General features: G+C 55.2%; 1 protein-coding gene across 6 annotated transcripts in view; it reads right to left on the reverse strand.

Moving 5' to 3' along the window:
- LOC140635432 (calpain-8-like) overlaps positions 1–23,336 on the reverse strand; it is a 43,708-nt gene extending 20,372 nt beyond the window's left edge. The window contains exons 1-9 of one of the 6 annotated variants that reach the window (XR_012032750.1): positions 22,653–23,323; positions 17,305–17,374; positions 8,089–8,207; positions 7,014–7,147; positions 6,179–6,347; positions 4,980–5,069; positions 3,131–3,216; positions 934–1,008; positions 215–375 (exon numbers count right to left, since the gene is read on the reverse strand). Coding sequence is in view for 3 of the 6 variants with exons in the window: in XM_072830105.1 (XP_072686206.1) it covers positions 215–375; positions 934–1,008; positions 3,131–3,216; positions 4,980–5,069; positions 6,179–6,347; positions 7,014–7,147; positions 8,089–8,207; positions 17,305–17,374; positions 22,653–22,889 (1,141 nt within the window). In the remaining 3 variants the exon portion in view is untranslated. Of the gene's footprint in view, positions 1–214; positions 376–933; positions 1,009–3,130; positions 3,217–4,979; positions 5,070–6,178; positions 6,348–7,013; positions 7,148–8,088; positions 8,208–17,304; positions 17,375–22,652 lie in introns of all 6 variants that reach the window. The other 5 variants (XR_012032752.1, XR_012032751.1, XM_072830105.1 and 2 more) reach the window with 5 other exon arrangements.
- Positions 23,337–24,199: the final 863 nt, after the last annotated feature.

Raw genomic sequence — 24,199 nt, forward strand, 5'->3', positions numbered from 1 at the left:
GTACATCTTTGGGGGCAGGGACAGGTGGGGGGAGTGTGGACACCTGAATGCACAGAAGCTACAGAATGCTGTTAGCTGAGCTCAGGCCTCAGGTGGGGGGCTGCAGCCTCTGCCCCCTGCTGCCCTGGCCTCCCCCCAAGCTGGGCAATACCTCACCTGGGAAGTTCGAGCAGGTAAGGCAGGTGAGCCCCAGCTACCTGCCCCCCCACCTTACCTGGAAAGTTCGCACAGCCCCCAGCACTGGAGCCCCGTGTCCAGCGGCCGTTGAACAGAACCAGGTTCCATTTGTGCAGCTCCTCACTGCTCAGGGAGTCTGGGGACAAGTTGCAGATCTCCAGCCGAGAGAACTGGCCCAGGAAATCCAAAAATGACATCCTGGGGGCAGAGGGACCAGACGGCTATGGGTCTGCAGGCCAGGACTATGGGAGAGAGGGGTATACCTGCTGGCCCTGGACAGAGCAAAGGCTGCAAGGCCGCTGTCCACATCCCCAGCCACTGTCGGAGTCTCCGTTTTATCAGAGCCCCCATCACACATCTAACGACCGGGCACAGGGACCAAGCCATAAATGGCCCCTGCCCCTGGGGTTGGGCACCTCAGAGCCTGCAGAGGCATCCTCCCATTTAACTCAGCCCAGCAGAGATGTCCTACCACCACGCCCTGTCCAAGGGGCGTCCCTGTTATCTGCCCTAACTCAGCAGTGAAGGAAGTCACCCTGTCTCGGGGCTAAGCCCAACTCAGAGAGAGGTCAGTAGTGTTCTCTGCCTCGATGGAACCCAGATGGCACAGTGGCAATGCTTCAGACACACAGGCCCAGAAGTTGGACCACACAGGGCAAAAGGGGGAAGAAGGGAAGCCCCCAGTGGGAACCACATCTTCGAGTTCCCGATCCCCCTGTCAGACTGTGAAGGCCGGCCCCCGCAGACCACGCTCACCAGAACTCCCCATCCTCGGCTCTCCGGTCCAGCTCCTCCTTCTGCCTGGGGTCTATGTCGTTCCACTCTGGTGCACTGGGGGAAAGCATAAAACTAAAATTTTTAAAAAGCAAGGCAGAGACAGCCATCTGTGAAAGTTTTGCTGCAGTCCCTGCTGCTTAGGGCAGCTAGACGTCCCCGAGGGCCAGAGATGGATAGGAGCCAAACCCCAGTGGGCAGGGGTAGGTCAGATGAATGGGGTGGGTGGCACTCACCCCACCCTGCGCCCAGGGAGGGACACAGACCAAGGACATGGACTCCAGCAGTGCAGCAGGGACTTGCCCTGATTTCACTCCCGAAGAACCTTCCATTTCTAATAGATACCAAGGCCCTGATGACAGGGCCAGAGTCCAAGACTGAAGGCATGAGAGTGCCTGTCTGGGGCACGGGCAGGTAGCCCATGGGCACGTCCACCAGCAGGTTGTCGTTCTGGGCACATGCACACCATCCACGTCCCGAGCCACTGACAGTGGCATTCAGGCCCAGTCGGGTGGCAATGTCCCTCAAGTCATGTCACCCATGAGCCCTCCCACTGGTGGCCTTTCTGTGGCAATACTCACTACTTCATTCAAACACCATCTCCAGCACCTGACCTTTACCAATCAAGGTTTCTTCAAGTATGTGTGCAAGTCTAGGAACTGAGCAGTATCAAGACCCATCTTTAAAAAACAGCCCCTGGGCAGCCCTGGTGGCTCAGAGGGTTAGCGCTGCCTTCAGTCCAGGGAGTGATCCTGGGGACCAGGGATCGAGTCCCACATCAGGCTCCCTGCATGGAGCCTGCTTCTCCCTCTGCCTGTGTCTCTGCCTCTCTCTCTCTCTCTCTTTCTGTATCTCTCATGAATAAATAAATAAAATCTTAAAAAAAAAAAAAAACAGCCCCTTCCTTGGATGCCTTCAGCAAAACGTGAGCCTCTCCCCAACCTGCATGGAAGCCCAGGTGCTCGGAACCCAGGGGTCATGCAGGGAAGCACCCAGGACCCCTTCACCTCATAGAAACATTAATCCATCAGACCCAAATCTCAGATGGTGCTTGTTATAAACAAAGGGTAGGGACAAGTTAGAGAATTCTGGATCTGACCTACATCTCCCAGTTGGATTTTTGAAACTAAAACAGAAATTAACTTGTTTAATTTAACTGGATATTAGGGTGATTTGGGGGTGTGGCTCAGAGGGGCAGAGTCCTCCTGCCCCACCGGCTGCTCTAGATACGGCCTAGGTTGTGTCTCCAGATGCTGGAACGTGGTCCTCTCCCGCCACCGCCTGCCCCTCACATCTGTCCAGCCTCTTAGAGGGGGCGTCAGGGAAGGAGACAGGGCCACAGAAGCCCTCTGGGCAGCTTGCTAAACAGCTGTCAGCTACAATGGCTGAAACTCAGACTGTTGATTCCATTCACCTGGGACATCCTTTCTGGGCACTTGGCAGGATGGAAGTCTTGGGTTTTGCTCAAACTTAGGCAGCAGAATCAGCATCTGCAGCCCTAGACACACATTTGTCTGTGGCACACCCCTGAAGGGAAGCACACAGGTATGGGCAGTGATGGGCAGTGTGGGTGCATGAGACAAAGCCCCCTCCAAGAGCCCTCCTGCCATCACGGGGTACGGGCAGCACAGGGAGGCTCCCGCAAGGTTGAAAACAGGGCTTCTCTCCACTTCCAGTGGCTCTTCCTCCATGGCAGGAGGCCTGCTGGCTCTCCGTGACCTCATCAGGAAAGAGCCACACCTGCCTCCTCATGAGCAAGTGACACTGCCTGCCTGCTACTGCCCGCTGGGCTCTGGGGTTGGATCCCACTTCCTAAGCTCAGAGCTGGGGGGCATGGCCTTTGTCAGAGAGGCCAGGGTCTGTGCAGAGGGAGGCACCCGATCGTGCGGGTCCGGCCTCCCGTTGGGGTCAGCATGGTGTGGCAGGTGGGACACAGGCAAACCTTTCAGTGACTGAGCTGCCAAATCTGCACACACCAAGCAGAGACCCAGAAGCAAAGGCTCCAGCTACGTGGTGCTGCTTTGCTTTTCTCAGCTGCAGCCACGCAATACTCCTTCTGGAACAGGCTGTGCACAGAAAGTGCTGCCACGCTGGCTGTGCCATCGGCCTCATGAGGACCGTGCTTTGCGGCGAGATGTCTTTCCACCGGGGGAGGTGAGGACAGGGAGACAGAACCTACTCGTCACTCCAGGCCCCGGTCCACTCCACTTCGCCCCACGGATTCCGGAGTCTGATCAGCTTCTCGGGACGGCCCCGGAAATCCACCTGCAAGGTCCACATGGGAAATGACCTGAGCCGCTGGGGCCCCGCTGCCCCATGCCCGGGTCTGCCCCCAGAGGGCTTGCACTCAACATGTCAAATGTCCCCAAACAAGCACACATTTATTTATTTATTTATTTATTTATTTATTTATTTATTTATCTATCTATTATCTATTTATTTATTTATTTATTTTCACAAGCAAACCTTTATTTTAACACATGTTTTCCAGACATGGCTGTTTTATTTTCCACCATTGGGTTGAATGAACAGTGGGTCCAGCTCACAAACAAGTTTGTGTCAACTTTAACTTGCATTTAGATGTTACAGTTGCCCAAGACTGACTGGGCTCTTTTACAGGAGACCTAATGGTAATAAATGCCTTCCAAACAAATGCCAAGTGCACAAAGGGGTCCATGTGCACTGAGCACGCGCTCTGGACAAGACATGGTGTGAAGTGTTTCAAACACACTGTCGCCTCACTCCAAACTCTTGGGGGTCCTAGGAGCTGAGTGCTGTCACTCTTTATTCTATGGCTCAGAAATCCTAGGGTCAGGAGCACCTGGGTGGCTCAGCCATTGAGTGTCTGCCTTCGGCTCAGGTCGTGATCTCTGGGTCCCACATTGGGCTCCCTGCATAGAGCCTGCTTCTCCCTCTGCCTGTGTCTCTGCCTCTCTCTCTCTCTCTCTCATGAATAAATAAATAAAATCTGAAGAAGAAGAAGAAGAAGAAGAAGAAGAAGAAGAAGAAGAAGAAGAAGAAGAAGAAAGAAGAAAGAAGAAGAAGAAAGAAGAAGGGAGGAGGGGAAAGGGAGGAGGAAAGAAATCCTAGAGTCAGAGGTGGGACGTCACCCGAGGCCAGTAAGTCATAGAGGGGAGATGGGCCCCCAGGCAGCCGTCTGCAAAGCCCACACTTGGAAACCCACACCTTCCCCTGCTATTTACTGAATGCTCACTAGAGCACGGTGCTCTCACCCTTCACACACCCACACACACAATGAATGCCAGGTGTCCTACTTCCCTTTGGTCGTCCATCATACCCACGCTTACACACACATGCACTTGGAAACTGACTGCACTAAAAAGCATGTTTGCAAAACACAAATGCATGAACGAACATCCGTGCCATTTTAACATGTAACAAAAACTGAGATCCCATCGCATTTCCCTTTTTGCCTTGGCCATCGGGAAACCCAAAGCAAAATTCATTTTTCAACAGTAGCACTGCCTTGCTCCTGGATTGTCTGGTGTATTTTACCCGCATGGTATGCTTTGATTGTGTCTGGCTCTTCTCTGTAAGTCACTGCAAATTCTTTTTCAAAGTGGGCAGAATATAGTAAATAAAAATACTGAAAGCCATGGCCCATGCTTTCTGCTGGGGCTGGAGAGCATGGAATGCTGGCATTCCTTCCCACTATTGTACCCCATCCTTTGTCCCCTTGGGGGTCCTTCGGGTTCCCATTGCTTTGCTGGGATGCACATACACATCTTAGAAGGAAGAGAGAATCTGACAATCTCTACAACTTTCCCTGACACCTTCCTCCCGCCCCACAGCCACACCTCAGAGGGGGTCTGCATCTCACTGGAGCCCACAGGGTTGACACTCAGACAGGCTGCGTTATCAGTCTACGAGTGGGTGCGAGTCAGAAGGTTACAACGAGCAAGAGTAACCCCTGCGTGGGTAGCACCAGGGGCAGCCAGAGAGGGGCCTTAGCGGGCAGGGAAGCTGTCAGGGGTGACCTACCCCTTCACCTCCCCTGCCCAGTTTACCTCTATGACTCCAGTGACAGAGTATGCATGGCTTTTCACCAGCTTGTGGCGGGTGGTGACCTCTGCTCCTGCTTCAGCTGCACTGGAGACCTGATTGGGAATGAAGTCCACTGATACTGGCTGAGCCCAACCCTGACTCCTACCCCAGCTCTGACCACGACCCCAACACTGACCATGACCCTGACCCTGATCCCAACCCCAACTCTGACCACAACCTTGACCCTGACCCCAATACCAACCCCGACCCTGACCCCAGCTCTGACCACGACCCCGACCCTGACCACAACCCCAACCCTGACCCCGACCCCGACCCTGATCCCCACCCCAACTCTGACCACGACCCTGACACTGACCACAACCCTACCCTGATCCCAACCCCAACTCTGACCATGACCCCGACCCTGACCACAATCCCGACCCTGACCCTGACTCTAACCCCGTCAGGGCTGGCCCTATGGTGCTTTCCGAGGACAGGCCCCCATGCAGCCCTGAGGTGCAGGTGTGGCCTTGACCACCCCACACAGCCCCTCTGAGCAGGCCTGCAGCTCCAGGCAGGTACCTTGTGGCTGCCAGGGCTGGAGCATGGCTTCAGGCTTTAACTGCCACCACAAATTGGAGGTGTCACCTACTCTCCCAGAGTGACCCCGTGCTGCCTGAAGACCAACTATCCAAGCCGGCTGCTCTGGGCCAGGCTGCTTCTCCAGAGTCTGCACTGAGTGGGCTTCCCTGAGTCTTCTTCCGCTGGCCTCTCTCTGGGCCCCGAATCATCTCTCCAGCAAACACACACTTAGGCGGAGATCTTGCAGGTCGTGTGTCCCAGACCACTGGGTCAGGGCAGGAGAGGGGCGGGACCACAGGCAAGCTCCAGTGTCCACACTCCCCCAGGGCCCGGCAGCCAGCCCCCCAGGGAGGACACGCACCCTGGTTCCAGCACCACTGCCCTCTTCCTCCAGGATCTCACAGCCCATCAGGTGTGCATGCCCCTCAAATATCTGTTTCCTAAAGCCCCACAGTTACTAAGCAGACAGGGGACAGCTGAGGTGGGAGGTGGGGCCTGGGATCCAGCCAGGGAGGCTGGGGCTCCCACAGTAAACCTGCCCCCCCTTCCTCCCACTAGTAAGACCCGCCCATTCAGCCCCAGACACTGCTCTGACCCCCTCCCTGCCAAACCGGGAAGCAGAGACGCCAAGCTGGCTCACATGGATGGAGCAGGCCAGCAGAGAGCCCGCGCGGAGGGCCTTCTGGATGATCTGGAACAGGCGGGCCGGAGGCTTCTTCAGGTCGTAATACTCAGAGATGCCGCCCGTGAGGTCCTCAAACCCCTCGACCATGGACCCTCCAGTGAGAGCCTCATAGGAACCATTGAGCCTGTGGGAAGAGAAAGAAGAGTGAATCATCCACCAGCGAGGGGAGCACGTGGGCTGGCGCTGGGCTGCGGAGTGGGCTGGAAGGGAAGAGAGGGTGCTTTTCCCATTTTGTGTTAGGCCAGCAGGGTGCTCCAGGCAGTTTGCAGGAACGAATCTCAGGCTGCTTTGCACCAAGCCACCCACCCACCCAGTCCTGGAAGAAGCCAAGTGCAGCCTTCGCAGCACTGACCCTGGCTTCCTAGGCTCCTGGTGATTAGGAGCACGGGCAGGGATGGGGGGCCCCTCCATCAAGGCTGAGAGTGCCCCCCGGGGCTTGCTCTGGGAAGAGGGCTGGGGAGGAATGGGGTTGCAAGACAGGGTGAGTGGCACGCATCAGGAGAACCCAAGAGAAGTCTTCTGGCCAGCAGGAAGGGGGATGAGCACTGCATAGGGCATCCCTATGGAAGTGCACCCGTGCCCCTCCTCTTCATCATTCTGACATTGGGGTCTGTATGAAGAGACAGCAGAGGCTGCAAGCAGCTGCAGGGTTTGCCCCCTTAACCCCCTCCGGGGGCAGAGCCGAGCTCTGAGCTCTTGGCCTCTGGGTCTGGGTGCTGGAGTGACTTGGCACAGAGCAGGTGCAGTCCACCGGGGAGACGGGGGCTTCAGCTCCAAACCACGTACTCACTTGGCATAGGCCTTCTCCAGCAGAGCTCCCCAGAACTCATTGCCTGTCTCCGAGTGCAGGAAGAGCAGCTCCCCATCCTTGCTGGGCAGCCTGTCGTCCACCACCACCTCCACCCACTCGCCGTACTGCCAGAACTGTGGGTGCACAAACACAGGGCAAGTTCCCCTCAGAAAGCACTGGGCAGATGGACGTGCAAGTGAGGACCTCGACGAGCTCCGAGCTCCTGGGGCAGGATCACATCCCAACCACGCTCATAGCAGAGGCCAGAGGACACAGGAAACATGGCATCCAGCCTGTGAGTCTGTGGAGAAGCAAACTTGCCCGCACGGCACAGCGGGTGACGCCTCAGGGCCCTCACCCCAAAGGGGCTTTCCTCATCAAGGCCACACGGCCAGGGAGGGCAGGATGCGTGGGGGTGGTGGTTCTCAGACCAAGGGAGCACCAGGATCCCTGGGAGGACAGTGGGACATGTGCTGCTGCGTCTCTGATCCTGTGGCTGTGGGTGGGACCCAAGGGAATGGAAAGGACCCCTGAATGACCCGGGTCTCAACAGCGAGGGCCAGCTGATACACACACTGGTTTCAATAAATACAGCTCAGTCCTGAAAAGTGTGTGTTCTCTTCCTTATGATTTTCTTTGTGACATTTTATTTTCTCTGAGTTACTTTATTCTTCTTTTTTTTTTTAAGATTTTATTTATTTATTCATGAGAGACACAGAGAGAGAGAGGCAGAGACACAGGCAGAGGGAGAAGCAGGCTCCATGCAGGGAGCCCCATGTGGGACTCGATCCTGGGTCTCCTGGATCACGCCCTGGGCCAAAGGCAGGAGCTAAACCGCTGAGCCACCCAGGGATCCCTGAGCTACTTTATTCTAAGAACACAGAGAATGGTACACGTGACATACAAAATCTGTGCTAATGGACTGTTTGTGTTCTTAGGGAGGCCCTGGCCAGCTGCTGGCTGTCAGCAGTGAAGACCTGGGGGAGTCCAAAGTGACACACAGACTTTTGACTGCACCCCGTCCCCCACGTTATTCTAGGGTCGCCTGTGGGGTCAAGGGCCGTGAGCACAGTACCTGGAAATGAAAGATCCCCGCGTAGTTCTGCTGGAAGTCCTGGCCCCTGGGCACTACTCGGTGAAGCAGCTCCTGATTCAAGGTCAGGGAGGCAAGGGCCGCCAGCAGCCAGCAGTCACCTGCAACAGGCCACAGGGACACCCTGGTCAGCTGGCCACAGGCCCCTGCCCCATCTGACCCTCAGCGTCCCGTTCAGTCCAACCCCTTCCAGGTTGGATGGGCCTTGTTCCTCTGGCATTGGAAGGTCACGGGAGGCTCCTGCCGCTCAGGGAACATCCTGTCTTTAGGATGAGAAGTTCTCTGCCCCTGCATCATCCCTGGATACTGACCACTTCACCCCAAAGCACCCGATCGCTGGGGTGGAGAATGTAGATAAAGAAAATAATATGGATCCCACCCGTGTCTCTGCTTTTCTCCATCCCGTTCCCACCGAGAACCCACCCTCCAGTCAAGCTTGGTTGCGCACTAGCACCGGTCATTGGCCCCGGCAGCCCTCTGTCCCCACGCTGGCAGGTTCTCACTGCGGTGCCAGCTGTCCCCTCTCCCCTTCCCCTTCTCTGCAGCCACAAGTCCCTCTGCTTCTAAAAACCCATCACCCCCCTCCCGCGGTGGCTCCAGAACCAGTGCAGAGGTGGACTCCAGGTCCAGAGTCCCCAGCAGGTGGCCGACATATCCTCGGGGCCCAGTGAACACCTGATGAATAAAAATAAATAAGCAAGCATCCGAATGACTTGACAGATTACGGTTTGTTCTTGTGCAAACCCCCGGTGACCCCTTGCACATTTGCTCCTGAGTCTCCCTGGCCTGTGGGGCCATGGAGCCCAGGAGGACAGGTGCTGGGCCTGACAGGTCCCTCCTCTGCCAGCATCCAGGGCGCGGCAGGTAATGAGGGAAGGCTCCCTGGCACAGGCTCGGGCGCTGCCGCAGGGTGCCCTCTGCTCGGACGTTCTCGCTGCTGGCTCCGCGGCCTCCAGCAGCCCTCCCCGAATACTCCGCAGACATTACATTAGAATCCAAGGCACCCCGGAGACTCCATGGCCCTGGGTTGCTGACATCAAACAGGGCTGCCCAGCTGGCGGAGTTCAGTTTTCTCTTCATCTGCTCACTTGTGACCTCTCACAGGTCCTCCTGGTGCCAGTGGCCAGCGCAGGGCTCCAAGCAGGGGCTGCACGCGCAGGTGTGTGGATTCCCGCCAGGGCCCACATCAGGTGTGAGTGGACTGTCAGGACCGGAACGCATCCAAATAAGCATGTTCCCTTCCAAACAGTCCTCGTGGGAGGAAAGACGTTTATTCTGCTGCTCAGAACATTTCAGGAACTTGTTTGGGGACCTGCCTTGAAGCCCGTGGCACATTCACTGGATTCCTCTCAGGAGGGACACGGCTTTGAACTTTGACTCTAGTTTTAATTTCCAAAAGCAGCCAAGGGGCTGTTTGGGTACAAAAGGCTTCTGGTGGGATCCCTGGGTGGCGCAGCGGTTTGGCGCCTGCCTTTGGCCCAGGGCGTGATCCTGGAGACCTGGGATCGAATCCCATGTCGGGCTCCCGGTGCATGGAGCCTGCTTCTCCCTCTGCCTGTGTCTCTGCCTCTCTCTCTCTCTCTCTCTCTGTGTGACTATCATAAATAAATTTAAAAATTTTTTTAAAAAGGCTTCTGGTGGTGAATAAGGTGGGCAGAAAAAACAGAGAAAATCTTGATGGGTAAGTTCCTCCTCGCTGGCCACCTTCCAGCAAAATCCAGCCGTGAGTTAGAGCTAGAATGGGAGGCCTGTGGTCACTGACCTCAGGGGCAGTTGGGGAACCAGTTGAGCTTTGTTTTTCTTATCCTTACTCGGGTTATACATGTAGTGGGTTTAATCAGTTATTAAAATAATAAAGTGATTTTTAAATTCCACTTAAATATTGATCCCCTAGGGCCCTGCCCACATGGCATCCAGGAACTCCCAGTAAACGCCAAACAAACCCAACCCTAGCAGTGAGACGCTCAGTCAGAGAGGTTTTAAGTCCGCCAAGAGACAGTCATCCTGAGTCAGGCTTTGTTAGAACAAAATTGCTACATCAGAAATTCCCTTTACATGTCAAATTCAGAGCCTGAAGGTTGAACACCTGGGTAGCAAGAACTCAAGCTCTAGCTTGTGGGTGCTTTCCAAACATGGAAGGGAGACATGGGGCTGCCTCTGGGCCACCAGCAGAAAGACAGGGGAAGAAGCAGGGATGGAGCAAAGGTCAGGTCCTGGGACTTCTAAAGTAGCCCCTCAGGAAGGCTCAGCAGTGGCAGGAGCAGGAACAGTAGCAAAGCAGCAGAGGCTGAAGACGAAGCCAGAGCGGAGGGCATCCATGCCTGGCCTGGCACTGGGGACCCCGGAGCAGGATGATGGTGGCCACACAGAGCCCGGGGGCAGGGAGAGGGGAGATGGCATAGCCTCAGGGACTCCTGCCCATGGGGAGCAGGGACTGGGCAGGTCAATCCCACCCAGAGCTGTCAGGGCTGCAGGCTCAGGCCAGGGAGCCCCCGGGACCCCGACTATAGGAGGAGAATGGGCTGACACCGCACAGTCAGACCTCCCGGGGGCAGCAGGACCCCCACCAAGGGCACCAGCCGGCCCCAGACACTGTGATTTATAACAACAAATGCTTGCTGGCTCTTGGGCCCGTTTCTGGGCTCAGAGCTCCCAAAACCTAGGCAGGTTTCTAGGCAGTGGGAGAAAGTATGGTTCTCTTGTTATGTTAACGAGGTGGCTCTGGAAAGCCCCTAGGTGACACAAGTGGTTGCCAGGGCAACAAGCCAGGAATGAGTGGGCTGATCTCCCAGTGCCACCCTCCCCCTCACACACCTGGGAACCCATTATCAGCAGCCAAGGATTCCGCCCATTAGGCATCTGTCCAGAAGCTTCCTAAAAACCCAGAGGCGGGGGCTCAGGAAGCTTCCAGGGAGGTGCACAAATTCAGGGAGGTCAGCACCCCTTCCCCAGACTTCACTCTGTGGTGGCTCCCTCCACCTGGCTGGCCCCAAAGTGCATCCTCTTATAGAAACCCTGCAAAAGGGGCAGCCCCGGTGGCACAGCGGTTTGGCGCCGCCTGCTGTCTGGGGTGTGATCTTGGAGATCCGGGATGAAGTCCCACATCGGGCTCCTGCATGGAGCCTGCTTCTCCCTCTGCCTGTGTCTCTGCCTCTCTCTCTCTGTGTCTCTCATGAATAAATAAATAAAATCTTAAAAAAAAAAAAAAACTTTCCTTTAAAAAAAAAAAAAGAAACCCTGCAAAAGATGTTTCTCTGAGCTCTGGGAGCCCGAGGAGGGGTTGTGGGATCCTCCCACGTACAGCCAGGTGATCCCAGAAACAGAGACCGGCATCGGAGGCATGGGGGCCAGTCTGACACCCCCTCGGGGCAGACTGCATCAGAGCTGAGATGGCCAGACATGCCACTGGCGTCATCCTTCTCCCACTGGCCTTCCTCGTGTCCAGGCACCATCCTGGGGAGGCAGAAGAGGGGCTGGTCTTTAAGCAGCAAAAAATCAACCCAAAAGGTCAATCGAATGAGGAACATTTATCCAAAAGCGGAGACAAGCAGGAACACCTACAATGGCCGGCTGGCTTGCATTTCCCTCCCACTCGTGGTCAGCGGGAGTCAGGTGGCCAGTGGAGAGCGGTCCTGGGGAGCAGGCAACGCTGTGCCACCGCACGTCTGAACCTGATGCAGATTCTGACCGGCTCACAAGTGCTTGTTTTGTAGAAATCCACCTTTGCTGTTTGTGGGCATCCGAGGCCGGGTTCACAAGCAGGTGCTGTTCAGCTCTGACGTTGGTGCCAAGCAATCCCAGGTGTCACCCTCCCTGTCCCCCTGCCCTCCTGCGTCATCCTGCCTCTGGCTGCAGTTAAAACATGCACACCTGTGGCTTCCCCTGCTTAACTCGCCGGCCACTGATGGTCACCGGCGGCAGGCCATGGGCCGCAGACATGTCACGGACCCAGACCCCAGTGTGAGATGCTAATTGAAGGAAACCTCGTCAGTATGAAATTGTCAGAAGGGATTTGAGAACGAGTATTTGATTACTCAGGAGAAGATCTTAGGACCTGGCCATTCTGCCACTGACGGCGCAAACAGGGAGAGAGAACCCGGCATCTATCAGTACCACGTAAGACCAGAACCAGATTTGGATCTTGGATCTACGGCCTTAGTGAAGCTCCTGTGACATGAGTGAATCCAACTACAGCAGAATCTCCCAAACCAGCTGGCTGGCACTGCGGGCTGTGCAGTTCTGGGTTGGGGGGCTGTCCTGTGCTTTGCAAGGTGTTCCCCAGCCTCCTAGGTATCCACCTACTAGGTGCCGGGTGACCTCCTGACTTCCTACAGGCCCTCCGAGTCCCGTGATTATAATCCATTCTTCCTTTCCTCCAAACCATGCCAATCCCTGCCCTCACCCTTGCCTGCTCACCTGCAAAGGCAAAGCTAGACACTTCTGAACCTGAGAGACAGGAGCTGGACTGGATTCCCTGCCCTGCACCGCAGCCCCAGCCTCCTCTGTGTCACCCCTCTGCCCTCTCCCCAGGCTCCGCCCAGGAGCACAGGCACCTGGCAACCTGAGACATGTGGCTCCAGCTTGGACTTGGCCTCTGGCATCCTTGGCCCTGAGATCATCGTCACCTGCTCGCTGACCACAGGTGACCGAACCTGCAGATAAAGAGCATCCTATAACTTTGGTGTTTATGTAAACACATCTCAGAGCCAGCCTCAAGGAAGTCAAGGAAGTCATCCGCTTACTGCATTTACTTACAATATCCTTTAGATCCAAACACAAGAAAAGGCTAGAAGCCAGGTCTAATGGAGAAAGAAATAAAAAGGTGACACAAAGATAGCTCTGGGGGAGGCTGCAGTGCTCCCCGCCCCATGGGGCCAATGGTGGCCCTTAACAGAGTGCTCTGGGGTGGCCAGTACAGGTTGTCAGATGCCCTGACTGGTGATCATAAATGGGGCAGCGCACCCAGATCAATGCAGGGGGTCCTGAGGCTTCCAGGGGCACATACGTGAAGGGATCCTTCAGGTGCATCAGATGTTCCACACGGATCACAGATGTGAGGGCGGCCCTCCAGCCTCAGAGGTAGAGATGAGGCGAGGTGAGCTCATAGGTGACAATGCCCAGGGGGTGGGCGGACAACGAGGCGCTTTGGGCTGGGGACAGTATCTGAGTACAGTGTCTAAGAACAAGGAGACCCAGAAGACGTGTAACTCGGGGGTGGGGGGCGGGCAGCGGGGACCCCGGATGGGCCATGGGCAGGCAGCCCCAGAGAGAGCAGTTTTAACCAGCAGCCGACTGGAGCATGATAGCTGGTGAGAACATGGGATATTGGAAGGCACATTGTTGATGTGTGATTTATGATGTCGTGAGGCAAAGGGTTCAGGGCAACCCGCCAAGAACTTGGCAAAGCTCACCAAGCCCGGCCGTGCCCCAGGTGCTCTGGATTTCAGGGGTGTGCGGGACAGGTGCCCCACACAGCACACAGGACCCCAGGGTCGCTAACCGCCCCCGCCAACCACAGGAGCTCCCGCTGCCTGGGAGCAGAGCCGGGGTCAGCGCACCCCCCATCACTACACCTGGCGAGCGAGATTTGGCAGCTGTGACAACCGAGCCAGGGGCCACAGGCAGGTCTCCCCATGTGTGCCCCTTCCACTTGGGACACTGAGCTGAACACTGCTGCTGCTGGTGGGCCCAGAGATAGAACAGGGGCCCCTGGGGAGGTGTTTCCGGTACGCTGTAGGGCAGTGCAGGCATGACCCAGAGTGGGGAGAGGGCAGGATCGCAGACCTGAGTCCCCTCCACGCTCTCCTCATTTCGGCGTATTTTCCTTATTCTTCTGCCCATTGCCACTGCCCCTTCATGCAGAGCTCTCCCCTGTTGGTGCTGGGGGAGCCGCGCAGTCCTGGGAGTGAGCCCGGGACCGAGGCTGGACCGACTACATGGCCTTTCCTGAAGTCACTGAGCCCAAGCAGTGAGCAGAGACCCAGAGTCTTTCTCTGAGCTTGTGAAACCAGAGTTGTTTCCCAACATCACCAGGATAAATAAAGTCTGGAGCGTGGATGATCACGTGTCCTGCTGTATGGAGACTGTCCAACACGGAGGGAGGCCCCCTGAAAGACCAGCAGAGCTGACGCCAGCAGGCAGGCTCCGCTCCTGGAACAACCAGGCTGCCCCCTTTCCAGGCCTACTAGGATGAGCTGATAAAGTTCCCCTTTCTCTCTCAGCTACAGGGCTGGACTTCAACCTCCAGTGACCAGAGGAGTCCTGGCCAAGGTGCAGGCGTGACTTCCCGTATGAGGGCCACAAAGCCAGACGCATGGGCTTCATACATAGGACAGAGTCCTCGAGATGGGGGGACGGACACATGGCCAGTGTGCGGGGCGGAGACAGAATGTGGGGTCCTGAGCAGCAGGGGACTGCTGAGAGCCCTGCTGGGCAAGAGCATGCGTGGGGAACGGGCACCTGTGGATGCGTCCCAAAGGAATTAGGCACCTGGGCTACCCTGTCACCGAGCCCTGAGCTGGCCTCACAACTAGGAGGCCGTGCTGGTGGGGTGCACTGGGGGTCCCCCAGGGAGACGAAGCTCGGAGAGGCTGGGACTGCAGGGTGCCCCTCCCGAATGCCCACCCTGCCGACCCAGGCGCCTTGGGTTTGGCAGCGAGTTGCCAAAATACGCCCACTTGATGACCGGTGTGAAGCCAAAATCACACTGCCCTCCCATAGACACCGAGCAGCCTGACAGGGACTCATCATCCACAATTTCCGCACGACTATCTGGAGCAGCCAAATCTTTAGCATTACAGACTCCCCAGGCTTGATTTCCCTAGAATTCAGGCTCCCAGGGAAGGCAGCACCTGGACTCTAGGTGAGCAGGACCTCTGATGGGTGCCACAGGCTCCCACCTCTGGGACAAGGGCCTGGCTGAGCTGGAGGGAGAAGACGCCGCCAGGACTGCAGCAGCGGTTGCTCAGGAGCGAGGACCAGCACCCCAACCACAGGACCGCACTCCCTGCAACACGGGCTGTAACAGCCAAAGAGAAAACTAACTCAGTGGCCCCTTAGCAGAGGGGAGAGGGCCAGAGTGCAGGGCTGAGCAGTTCAGGCGCTCTGCAGAAAGAGCCACACGGTACCTTGCTAAGAGGAACAAGAGCAAACAATATTGAGGTGCCCGGCAGCGTCCACAGTTTTCTGCCTCTGATGCAAGGAAGCACTGAAAGGAAAAATGAGAATTTGGATTTGCTTGATTTTGCTGAAAGGACAAAAGACCGGTCAGGGGTAGTGAGAGTCAGAAGAGGGAGGCCGGTAGGAAGCTGACTGTTCACAACACACCTTGTGGGTGTTTTAATGCATGAAGAGCGTGTTTTCAAAACAGCAATAAAATGGTAGACCAACTGTAAGCAGGAGGAAAAAAGTGTTTTAGAGCCGGGTGGCCCCCACTGTGTGGTGTCAGATTCTAAAGCACTGAACCCTGTTGGTGGCGGCGCTCCCTGACTCCCGCGGCGCCAAGCACCGCTGGTCTGATGGGGAGCCTCCCTGGGGCCTCCACCCACCGCAGGATGACTCACAGGTGCTGTGGCTCTGCCCCCCGCACCCAGAGGCAGCTGCCATTCTACCCGCTGAGCCCTCAGCCCGGGGCACCTGCTGGTGGCCCTGCTCCCCTCCAGCCACTTGAGGCCCGTTCCTGGCCCCTGGGTGCGCACACTCACCATGGCAACACCCAGGCCTCTCTGCAAACTCTCTTCTCTCCCTGCTTAAAACTGTTCAAGGGAACTCTACTCAAGCCAGCAATTAAAAAGCACTTATTAAACAGCTTTTCCAAAGTTAAAACATGTGTAACAAGAAGCTGTGAAAAGCGTATATTCAAAGCTGTGTTTCCCCGAGACACATGCTAATTGAGTTGAGCATTAGCTCTAAAAGGCAGAAGGAAAAGGAGCAGGACGCCGTCCCCGTGTCCCCGTGAGCCCCCAATGGCCTGAATGGCACAAGGGCTTGGGATCCAGGACCCACACCCACGGAGGGTGCCCCGGACTCTCCCGCTGCTCGGCAAGCTCCGGTGGAGGGGGCGTCCACCTCACTCGGTCAGGCCAGAACATGGGAAGCATTTGAAATAAAATGCCCAAGGATTTCGACTTCACAAAGGCTTCCAGCAGGCTGAAGAGAACAGGTTTTCTAGGCTGGAACAAGGAGGAACGAAAGGCGGGGACCCTCCTGAAAGGAAAGGGTTTTCGGGCTTGGGTAGATACTGAGCGTTTGTGCGCTTTGCTGATTTGCACCAGGTAGGATGGGCTCCCAGTTGCCTGCGTCTGCAGGTCCGGCCCTGCCGCCACCACTGGATGGTGGTCGGGAGCCCGGCGAACTCCACTGGGGCCACACTGACCTCCAAGGCGTCAGCATCGTCAGCGTCGTGTGACTGGCACGGACTGGACCCCAGACCGAGCAGCCCTGGGGGCAGGAGGCCTGTCGGAGCAGGTGCTGACTGCTCTCATGGAATATCAGCTTCTCACGCTTGAGATCAGAACTTACCAAAAGGGCGGAATAAATGGTTTCCTAAGTGTGGGTGCATCTGATGCGAGGGAATGCGGGAGGCTGGCAGGGGTCGCTCTTCTCCCGGGATGCTCGGCTGTGGGAGAGCTCAGCTGGAAAATGGGATCCTTGTTTTCTTACTCATTTTAAAAGCATCTTTGGAGGCACCTGGGTGGCTCAGTGGTTGAGCGTCGTCTGCCTTTGGCTCAGGTCTGATCCTGGAGACCCGGAATTGAGTCCCACATCAGGCTCCCTGCATGGAGCCTGCTTCTCCCTCTGCCTGTGTCTCTGCCTCTCTCTCTCTGTGTCTCTCATGAATAAATAAATAAAATATTTAAAAGCACCTCTGGTGACAGCCCACAATTACGTAGATGTGGCCACTCCATCGGGCAAATTATGCCCGCCTACAGGCAACTACCATCAGAGCACAGTGCAGCACGCTGTCCACGGCGTGCCTACAGCCCTGGTCCCTTCCTCTCGTGCAGGCCTGCAGAGATCTTCATGGGGAAGCAATAGTCCCAGGGTCGCAGACACAGGCCAGGAGCACCGTCTCAGAAACACAGACCCACACGGAACATCACAGATGTGACATCAAGTCTCACGGCTTAATCTCACATTACTCACCACACACACTCCTGCCCCCTCCCACAACAAATAGGGCCGTCCCCGGTCACTCACCTAGACTACCCTGGCAGATGTCCGTGCGCGTGGCTCCACCAACGATAAACTGGGGGTTGGCACACAATTCCTGAAAGCAAGTGGGACAAACACAGGTCACAAGACACCCAGCACTGGTGGTAACAGGGGTCAGGGAACTTCCTGGTCAGAACTGAGCCTGTGGTGGGGCCAGGCCTCTTACTGCGCACCCCTCACACTGCTGCTGAGGACTCCACAACCCAGTGAAGGGAGGGCAGCCAAGGTGCAGAGCACGGGTGCAGGGCAGTGGCTCAGGGCAGGGGTGCAGGGCAGGGGAGCAGTCCAGAGGTGCAGAGGAGCGGCCACAGCCCACCACCTCACTGCCCACTAGCATCTGTTACTGTGCACGCTGCCTGGAGCGTGGGTGTGGACAGTGGTGAGAGAAGGGTAGAGGCAGAGCCCCACGCCCCTATTTACACAGAGATTTGATCAATGTTTCACACTTTAAATGCTGTGCACACTCATTAACTGCCTCATTAACAACATGAAGATGACCCCAGATGCTGAGGTGTCCCCAGTGCCGATGCCCCCAGGGGGAGAGCTCCAGGTTGGTGCTTTCAAACACCTGACCTGTACTTCCTCCACCCACGCCTGGCAAGGTGGCATCACCCCAGAGCACCACTGGGCCCTGTGAGGCACTTCCTTTCCCATTTCCCCAGCAGGACTTGTCAGGCATCGGCTCCGCACACAGCACCACTGCACATGGCAGCCAGGCAGGAAGGCAAGGTGGGGAAGCGAAGGAAGGAATAGTCCTTAGACTCCGGGCACGTCCAGCTACGTGGGAAACCAGGACTGACCTTCACAGGATGTCATAGCAACAAGTGCAAAGGGGGAACATGAGAAATGCCCAAGAGGGGGCACGTCTGGGAGGCTCCCTGGAGGAGAGAGGACTCCAGCTCAGCTCCCAAAGGACAGGGGCAACTGCCCAGCACCCAGGCAGCCTGTCGGGCCAAGCACGGGCCCTTGAGGGGCAAAGAGGCCCCTGGGTGTGGCTGACCATGTGCACCAGAGGGCACAGACAGGTGCCTGGCACCAGGACCCCGGGCTGTGCCTGGGTGGTGGACCCCATAGTGGCACAAACCTGCCAGCTCCTGCCTAAATGGATGGGAACAGTTCCTTTGGGCTGCCTTTCTTTTCTTCCAAGTATTAGAAAAACTCATTCACTTGTATTTTGTTGAAAAAGTCACATATGCACGTAAGTTTTTAAAAAATGTTTAAGTATGGGATCCCTGGGTGGCACAGTGGTTTAGCGCCTGCCTCTGGCCCAGGGCGTGATCCTGGAGACCCGGGATCGAATCCCACGTCGGGCTCCCGGTGCATGGAGCCTGCTTCTCCCTCTGCCTATGTCTCTGCCCCCACCCCCTGCTCTCTCTGTGACTATCATAAATAAATAAAATTTAAAAAATAAAAAAAAATGGGGATCCCTGGGTGGCGCAGCGGGCGCGATCCTGGAGACCCGGGATCGAATCCCACATCAGGCTCCCGGTGCATGGAGCCTGCTTCTCCCTCTGCCTGTGTCTCTGCCTCTCTCTCTTTCTCTGTGACTATCATAAAAAAATAAAAAAAAAAAATTTAAAAAAAATAAATAAATAAAAAATAAAAAAATAAAAAAAAATGTTTAAGTAAATGATGTGGTAACATGGAAATCCCTTGTGTTCAGATTCCTTACTGTTCACATTTCCTACATATTCTTCCAGAAATTGTTCATGTAAAAGCACATTGACATGTGCATCCATTTTTATCACGAGTGTCCAGTACGTCCATTCCCAGCACAGAGCAAGCATCATGATTTCACTGTATGTCCCACCAGCTACTTCACCAGCCATCTGGTGGTGACCTTCAGCTCTGTTTGTTAGTTTCTGGCTCTTGCAGCAATTTAACCACATGCCGCCTGCCCACTGTCCTGCTGTGTCCCCCCAGCCAGAGAGCTCCATGGGGCCTCTGCACCCACATCTGCACACGCTCTGCCCTGACAAGTACAGCTGAACTGAGAATCCCAAACTCAGTCCAGAGGCAGCGGCTGGAGGAAGGACTGCAGCCCCAAAAGGAGGCCGGTCCCTTAACTTGCCATGCTACACCCTCCACATCTCCCCTAACCTAAGCTGGCCACTTCCTGGGTTCTTACTCTGCAGCTGGCATCACCTCACTCCCCTCTCTGCATTTCTCCTTGAGATTAGTAAACTGCTCAACTGCCAGATGCTGGGCAGACAAGAGTATCGTTGAGGGCTACATCACACACGCTGGGCATCCCTCACACCCCAGGCCCAGCTGGGCATGGACCCAGCACCAGGAGGAAGCCAAGGATGGAGAGTGGAAGCTCTGCGGAGAGCTCCCCTAGTCTCACCGGCCACATGGTGTCTGTCAGAGAGCTGCTGCTCTTGCCCAACGCTAGGAGAAGATCACCTTAGAATCACGGATAGCCAACAGCTTGTCCTGAGAGCCCAGCTTGACCCTGAGATCTTCAATCTGGCCAAGCCTGCCTTCAACCGTAACAAGAGCCCAAGCACACCTTCCATTCAGCAGCTTAAAAACAGGCAAAAAAAAAAAAAAAAAAAAAAAAAAAAAACACCTGGAAGGGGCAGGATGTGGAATTTTATGATTTCAGAAAATATATGAGTACACATTTAGCTGACCCCATATGTCTTCCCCTAAGGACAGGTCAAAGTTCACGCCTTTGGGGGAAGCAGAGTCATTAGCACCACATCTGAGCAGCTGGTGTGAAGCCCTGGAGTCCAGCCAGGTCAGGTATCACCCTCAAATGCAGCAAGTGAAATTTTAAAAAGCCAATAACACAATTTAAACAAGAGCACATGGCTTGAACGACAATTCTCCAAAAAAAGACATGCAGATGGCCAATGGATTATGAAAAAATGCTCAACATCACTCATCACCAGGGAAATACAAATCAAAACCACAATGAGATACCACCTCACACCTGTCAGAATGGCTAAAATCAACAACACAGTAAAAAACAGATGTTGGCAAGGACATGGAGAAAGGGGAGCCCTCTTGCACTGTTGGTGGGAATGTGAACTGGTGCAGCCACTCTGGAAGACCGTGTGGAGGTTCCTCAAGAAGTTAAAAATAGAACTACCCTATGACGCAGCTACTGTACTGCTGGGGATTTACCTAAAGGATACAAAAATACTGATTCGAAGGGTTACATGCATCCCAATGTTTAGAGCAGCATTATCTACAGCCGCCCAAAGGTCCATCCATAGATGAATGGATAAGGAAGATGTGGTATAAATACTCAGTGGAATGTTACTCAACCATAAGGAAGAATGAAACCTTGCCATTTGCAACAACCTGGATGGAGCTACAGTATATAATGCTAAGTGAAACAAGTTAATCAGAGGAGAACAAATACCACATGATCTCACTCATATGGAATTTAAGAAACAAAACAGACACACTAAGGGGGTAGGAGAGAGAGAGAGGAACCAAGGAACAGACTCTGAACTCTAGAGAACACACTGCCGGTCACCAGAGGGGTGGGGGGACGGGGAAACAGGTGACAGGGATGAAGGAGTGCACCTGTTGTGACAAGCACCGGCTCCTTGCTGAATGATTACATTGTACACGTGAAACTAATGAAATTAGTATAACATGATATGTTAACTGGAAATTAAAACTTTTATAAAAGGAAACTAAAAGATACATTTTGTTTCTTAAAAAAAAAAAAAATCAAAAACAGAGTCACCAAACGATCCAGCGATTCCACTCCTAAATATACACCGAAAAGAATTGGAAACATAGTCTCAAAGAGATATTTGAGCACCATATTTGTAAAGGTGTGATCCACAATAGCTAAATGGTGGAAGCAACCCAAACACCCCTCGGTTAATGAATGGATTTTTTAAAATATGCTGTATGCATACAAAGGAATAGTATTCGGCCCTAAAAAGGAATGACACCTGCCACCACACAGATGAAGCTCAGGGACATCCTGCCGAATGAGACAAACCAGTCACCAAAAGAAAGACGCTGTGAGACTCACATGAGGTCCCTGGAGCGGCCACGCTCTCGGGCACGGGAAGTTGGGCAGTGGTCACCAGGGCTGGGGATGGGGCTGCAGGGGCTTGTGGTTAGTGACGACAGAGGCTCCGTTTTGCAAGATGGAAAATGTTCTGGAGGTAGTGGTATGATGGCTACACAGCTGTGTAGCTGTTCTCGATGCACACTTACAACCAGTTAAAGTGGTAAGTGTCCCGTGATGTGTATTTTATCACAATTAGAAGAAAGAAAAGGAAGGAAGAAAAGCAGGAGAGACAGACTGGGGAGGAAGGGGACAAGGGAGCAAGGGCTCAGTGGGGCCAGGTGGAAGCCCCCAGCCCTGTCTCCCCCACTCAGGCCCCGCGGGGCCTCCCAATTCCTCGAAAATGCATCCTCCCCACACCCCAGGGCCACGGCTTGAGGTTGGCCCTGTGGAATACTCCCATATTTCTTCCCCGGGTGTCATTGCTTGATTCACATGCCTGCCCCCTCTCTGTGTCCATCAGAGCTGAGACCACAGCCCACTCCCCATGTCCCCCAACCATCCTCCCCAACAGGGTGCAACCAATACCCCACACAAAACACAGGCCTGAAAACCTGTCCACTCAAACCAAATGTGGCTACCAATTCTTGTAGAATATAAAACTGATTTCCAGCCTTGATTGTGCCCACACCACAGGTTTCAGGGGACAGGAGTGTAGGCCATGGTGGGGCAGGGATCAGGGGATAGGGGTCACTCCAGTGGTGTAATACTGAAGGGGCAGAGGTAACTGGAGCTGGCCGGTGGTTTTGACCACATCCAAAGAGCCCATTTCCTAATGTTCCCTCTTCCACAGTCACCGAGGGCACAGGTCCCAGGGCTTGGTTTTCCCATCGTGGTCAAGAAGACCACTGAACTGAGTATGGGCCCTTGTGACTCATTTTGTGTGCTGGACACCAGACAGAGCCCCTGATCCTCTTGGTCTCATACCCACCCCGCAGAGGGGCTCCAATCCCATGGGTCAAGTCAGGTGACGAGGGTCCCGGAGCAGGCGGTCATGGGCCGAGGTGTGGGGAGGACAGTTCTCCACCTCTGCCTGGAGCACCACTTCACAGATGAAAAAGTGGAGGCTCACAGGGGTCACCTGAGCAAGGATGGCCCCACAAGTACAGCCGGCTCAGACCTTGCTAGCCTCCTTCCAGAGCCCAGGGTGCTTTTCCCTCCATTCCCACCACCTCTCAAAAAGCTTCAGACCCAGGAACTCCGATCTGGAGGCACGAGTTCTCCCTCAACCATTTGCCACCAGAATCGAAGACTCCCATCGTGCATGACACTCAGCAGCCAGTCTGCTTACCGGGGGCCGCTTCCAGACGATGCCTTGAGTCTGAGGGGACTGTGGTCCAAGGTCCTTGTGGCCCAAGGCTGACGGGCATGCCGGGAACTCTGGGTCTTTAAATAGGACCCCCGCATCCAAGCATTGCTGCCTCAGTTTCTCAAAGTCTTGGCCCAAGTATTTCACGGCTTTCTGGTGGGAGCCAAGACCCCTAGCGGCTGCCCGCTGCTTGGCTATTCTGGCCGCCAGGGCTGACATATCTGTGGGCTCCGCTGGGGAGACAGGAGACAGGCAGGCAGAGCGTGAGGAGCCCTTGGACACCTGACACCTGCCACTGGGCTGGGAGGCAGTGGCAAACCTTTATCCAGGAGCCTAATCCACTGGGCGGTGAGTCACGGCAGGAGCAAATAGTACCCAGGTGCTAAGGAATCTCATCCGCCTTCCCCTTCAGCACTTCAGCAAACAATGAGGAGGCTGGGGACCTCGCAGGGCCCCACCTGTGGAAGCCTGCTGGGCTCACAGCCATCCCCACCCTGGGCCTGCTCCCCTGCCCCTGGCCCCAGCCGCCAGGATGGAAGAGATGGGAAGACAGGGCCTGCAGCTGAGACAGGGATTGGCACGAGCACGGGGGCAGTGGCTCTGAGTGGGATGAGGGCCAGGGGCTGGCGGCAGGCAGGGGGTCCGCTTTCCTTCCAGGCGAGTTCACTTCCAAACGTGCTAGGGGTCAGAAACACCAGAGATCACCCAGCAAACCAAAGTGAGCCCAGCAAGCTCCACCCTAATGAGCTCTGTTGCTTTGAGCAGGTCATTCAACCTCACTTCCCCTTAATTTTCTCATCTGTAAAATGAAAGATAATAGTAGGACCCACCTCACAGGGCTGGGCAGTGATGCATCAGCTGCTGCTCCTGGAAACAGGCCAGGAGGGAAGGCCCGGGGCTCAGTGGTCACGGGCTCTGCTCTCAGAAGGGACAGGTGGCCCAGGATTAGTCACTTCTCCCATGGCTCCAATTTCCCAGGCTGGTCCTCTCTAAATACATGGATCCCATCAGTGATCTTTCCTTTAACTTTTACTGTTTAAGTATAGTTGACACACAATGTTACCTGGGTTTCAGGGGTCTGATGGACGGACTCCACCAGGGTGCACATCACACACGTTCCCACACATGGTCACCCTGTGCCGCCACATACGATTATTACAAGTCTGTCGCCTGTGGTCCTCATGCTGCACCTCTGTCCCAGACTCACTCATCATACCTGGAAGTCTTTGCCTCCCAATCGCTGCTCCTATTCCACCCATCTCCCACCGTGCCCGCAGCGGCCATCAGCAAGCATATTGGGGACTTTTGAACTTTAGTGCACATGACAGCCTGGGAAATTCGTCCCTAAAAATGTGGGACCTGATCTCTGAAACCTGTAAAGAGAAGGTTGAAAAGGATCCTTACAGAAAAGATTACATTAAGGCTCCTGAAATACAGAGGTTATCGTGACCCTAAATGCAATCATGAGTGTCCTCCTGAGACGCAGGTCGAGGAGGATGTGACAAGAACAAGGAGATGCTGATGTGTCC

Source organism: Canis lupus, chromosome 6 (genome assembly GCF_048164855.1).
Source record: "Canis lupus baileyi chromosome 6, mCanLup2.hap1, whole genome shotgun sequence".
Classification (NCBI taxonomy): domain Eukaryota; kingdom Metazoa; phylum Chordata; class Mammalia; order Carnivora; family Canidae; genus Canis; species Canis lupus.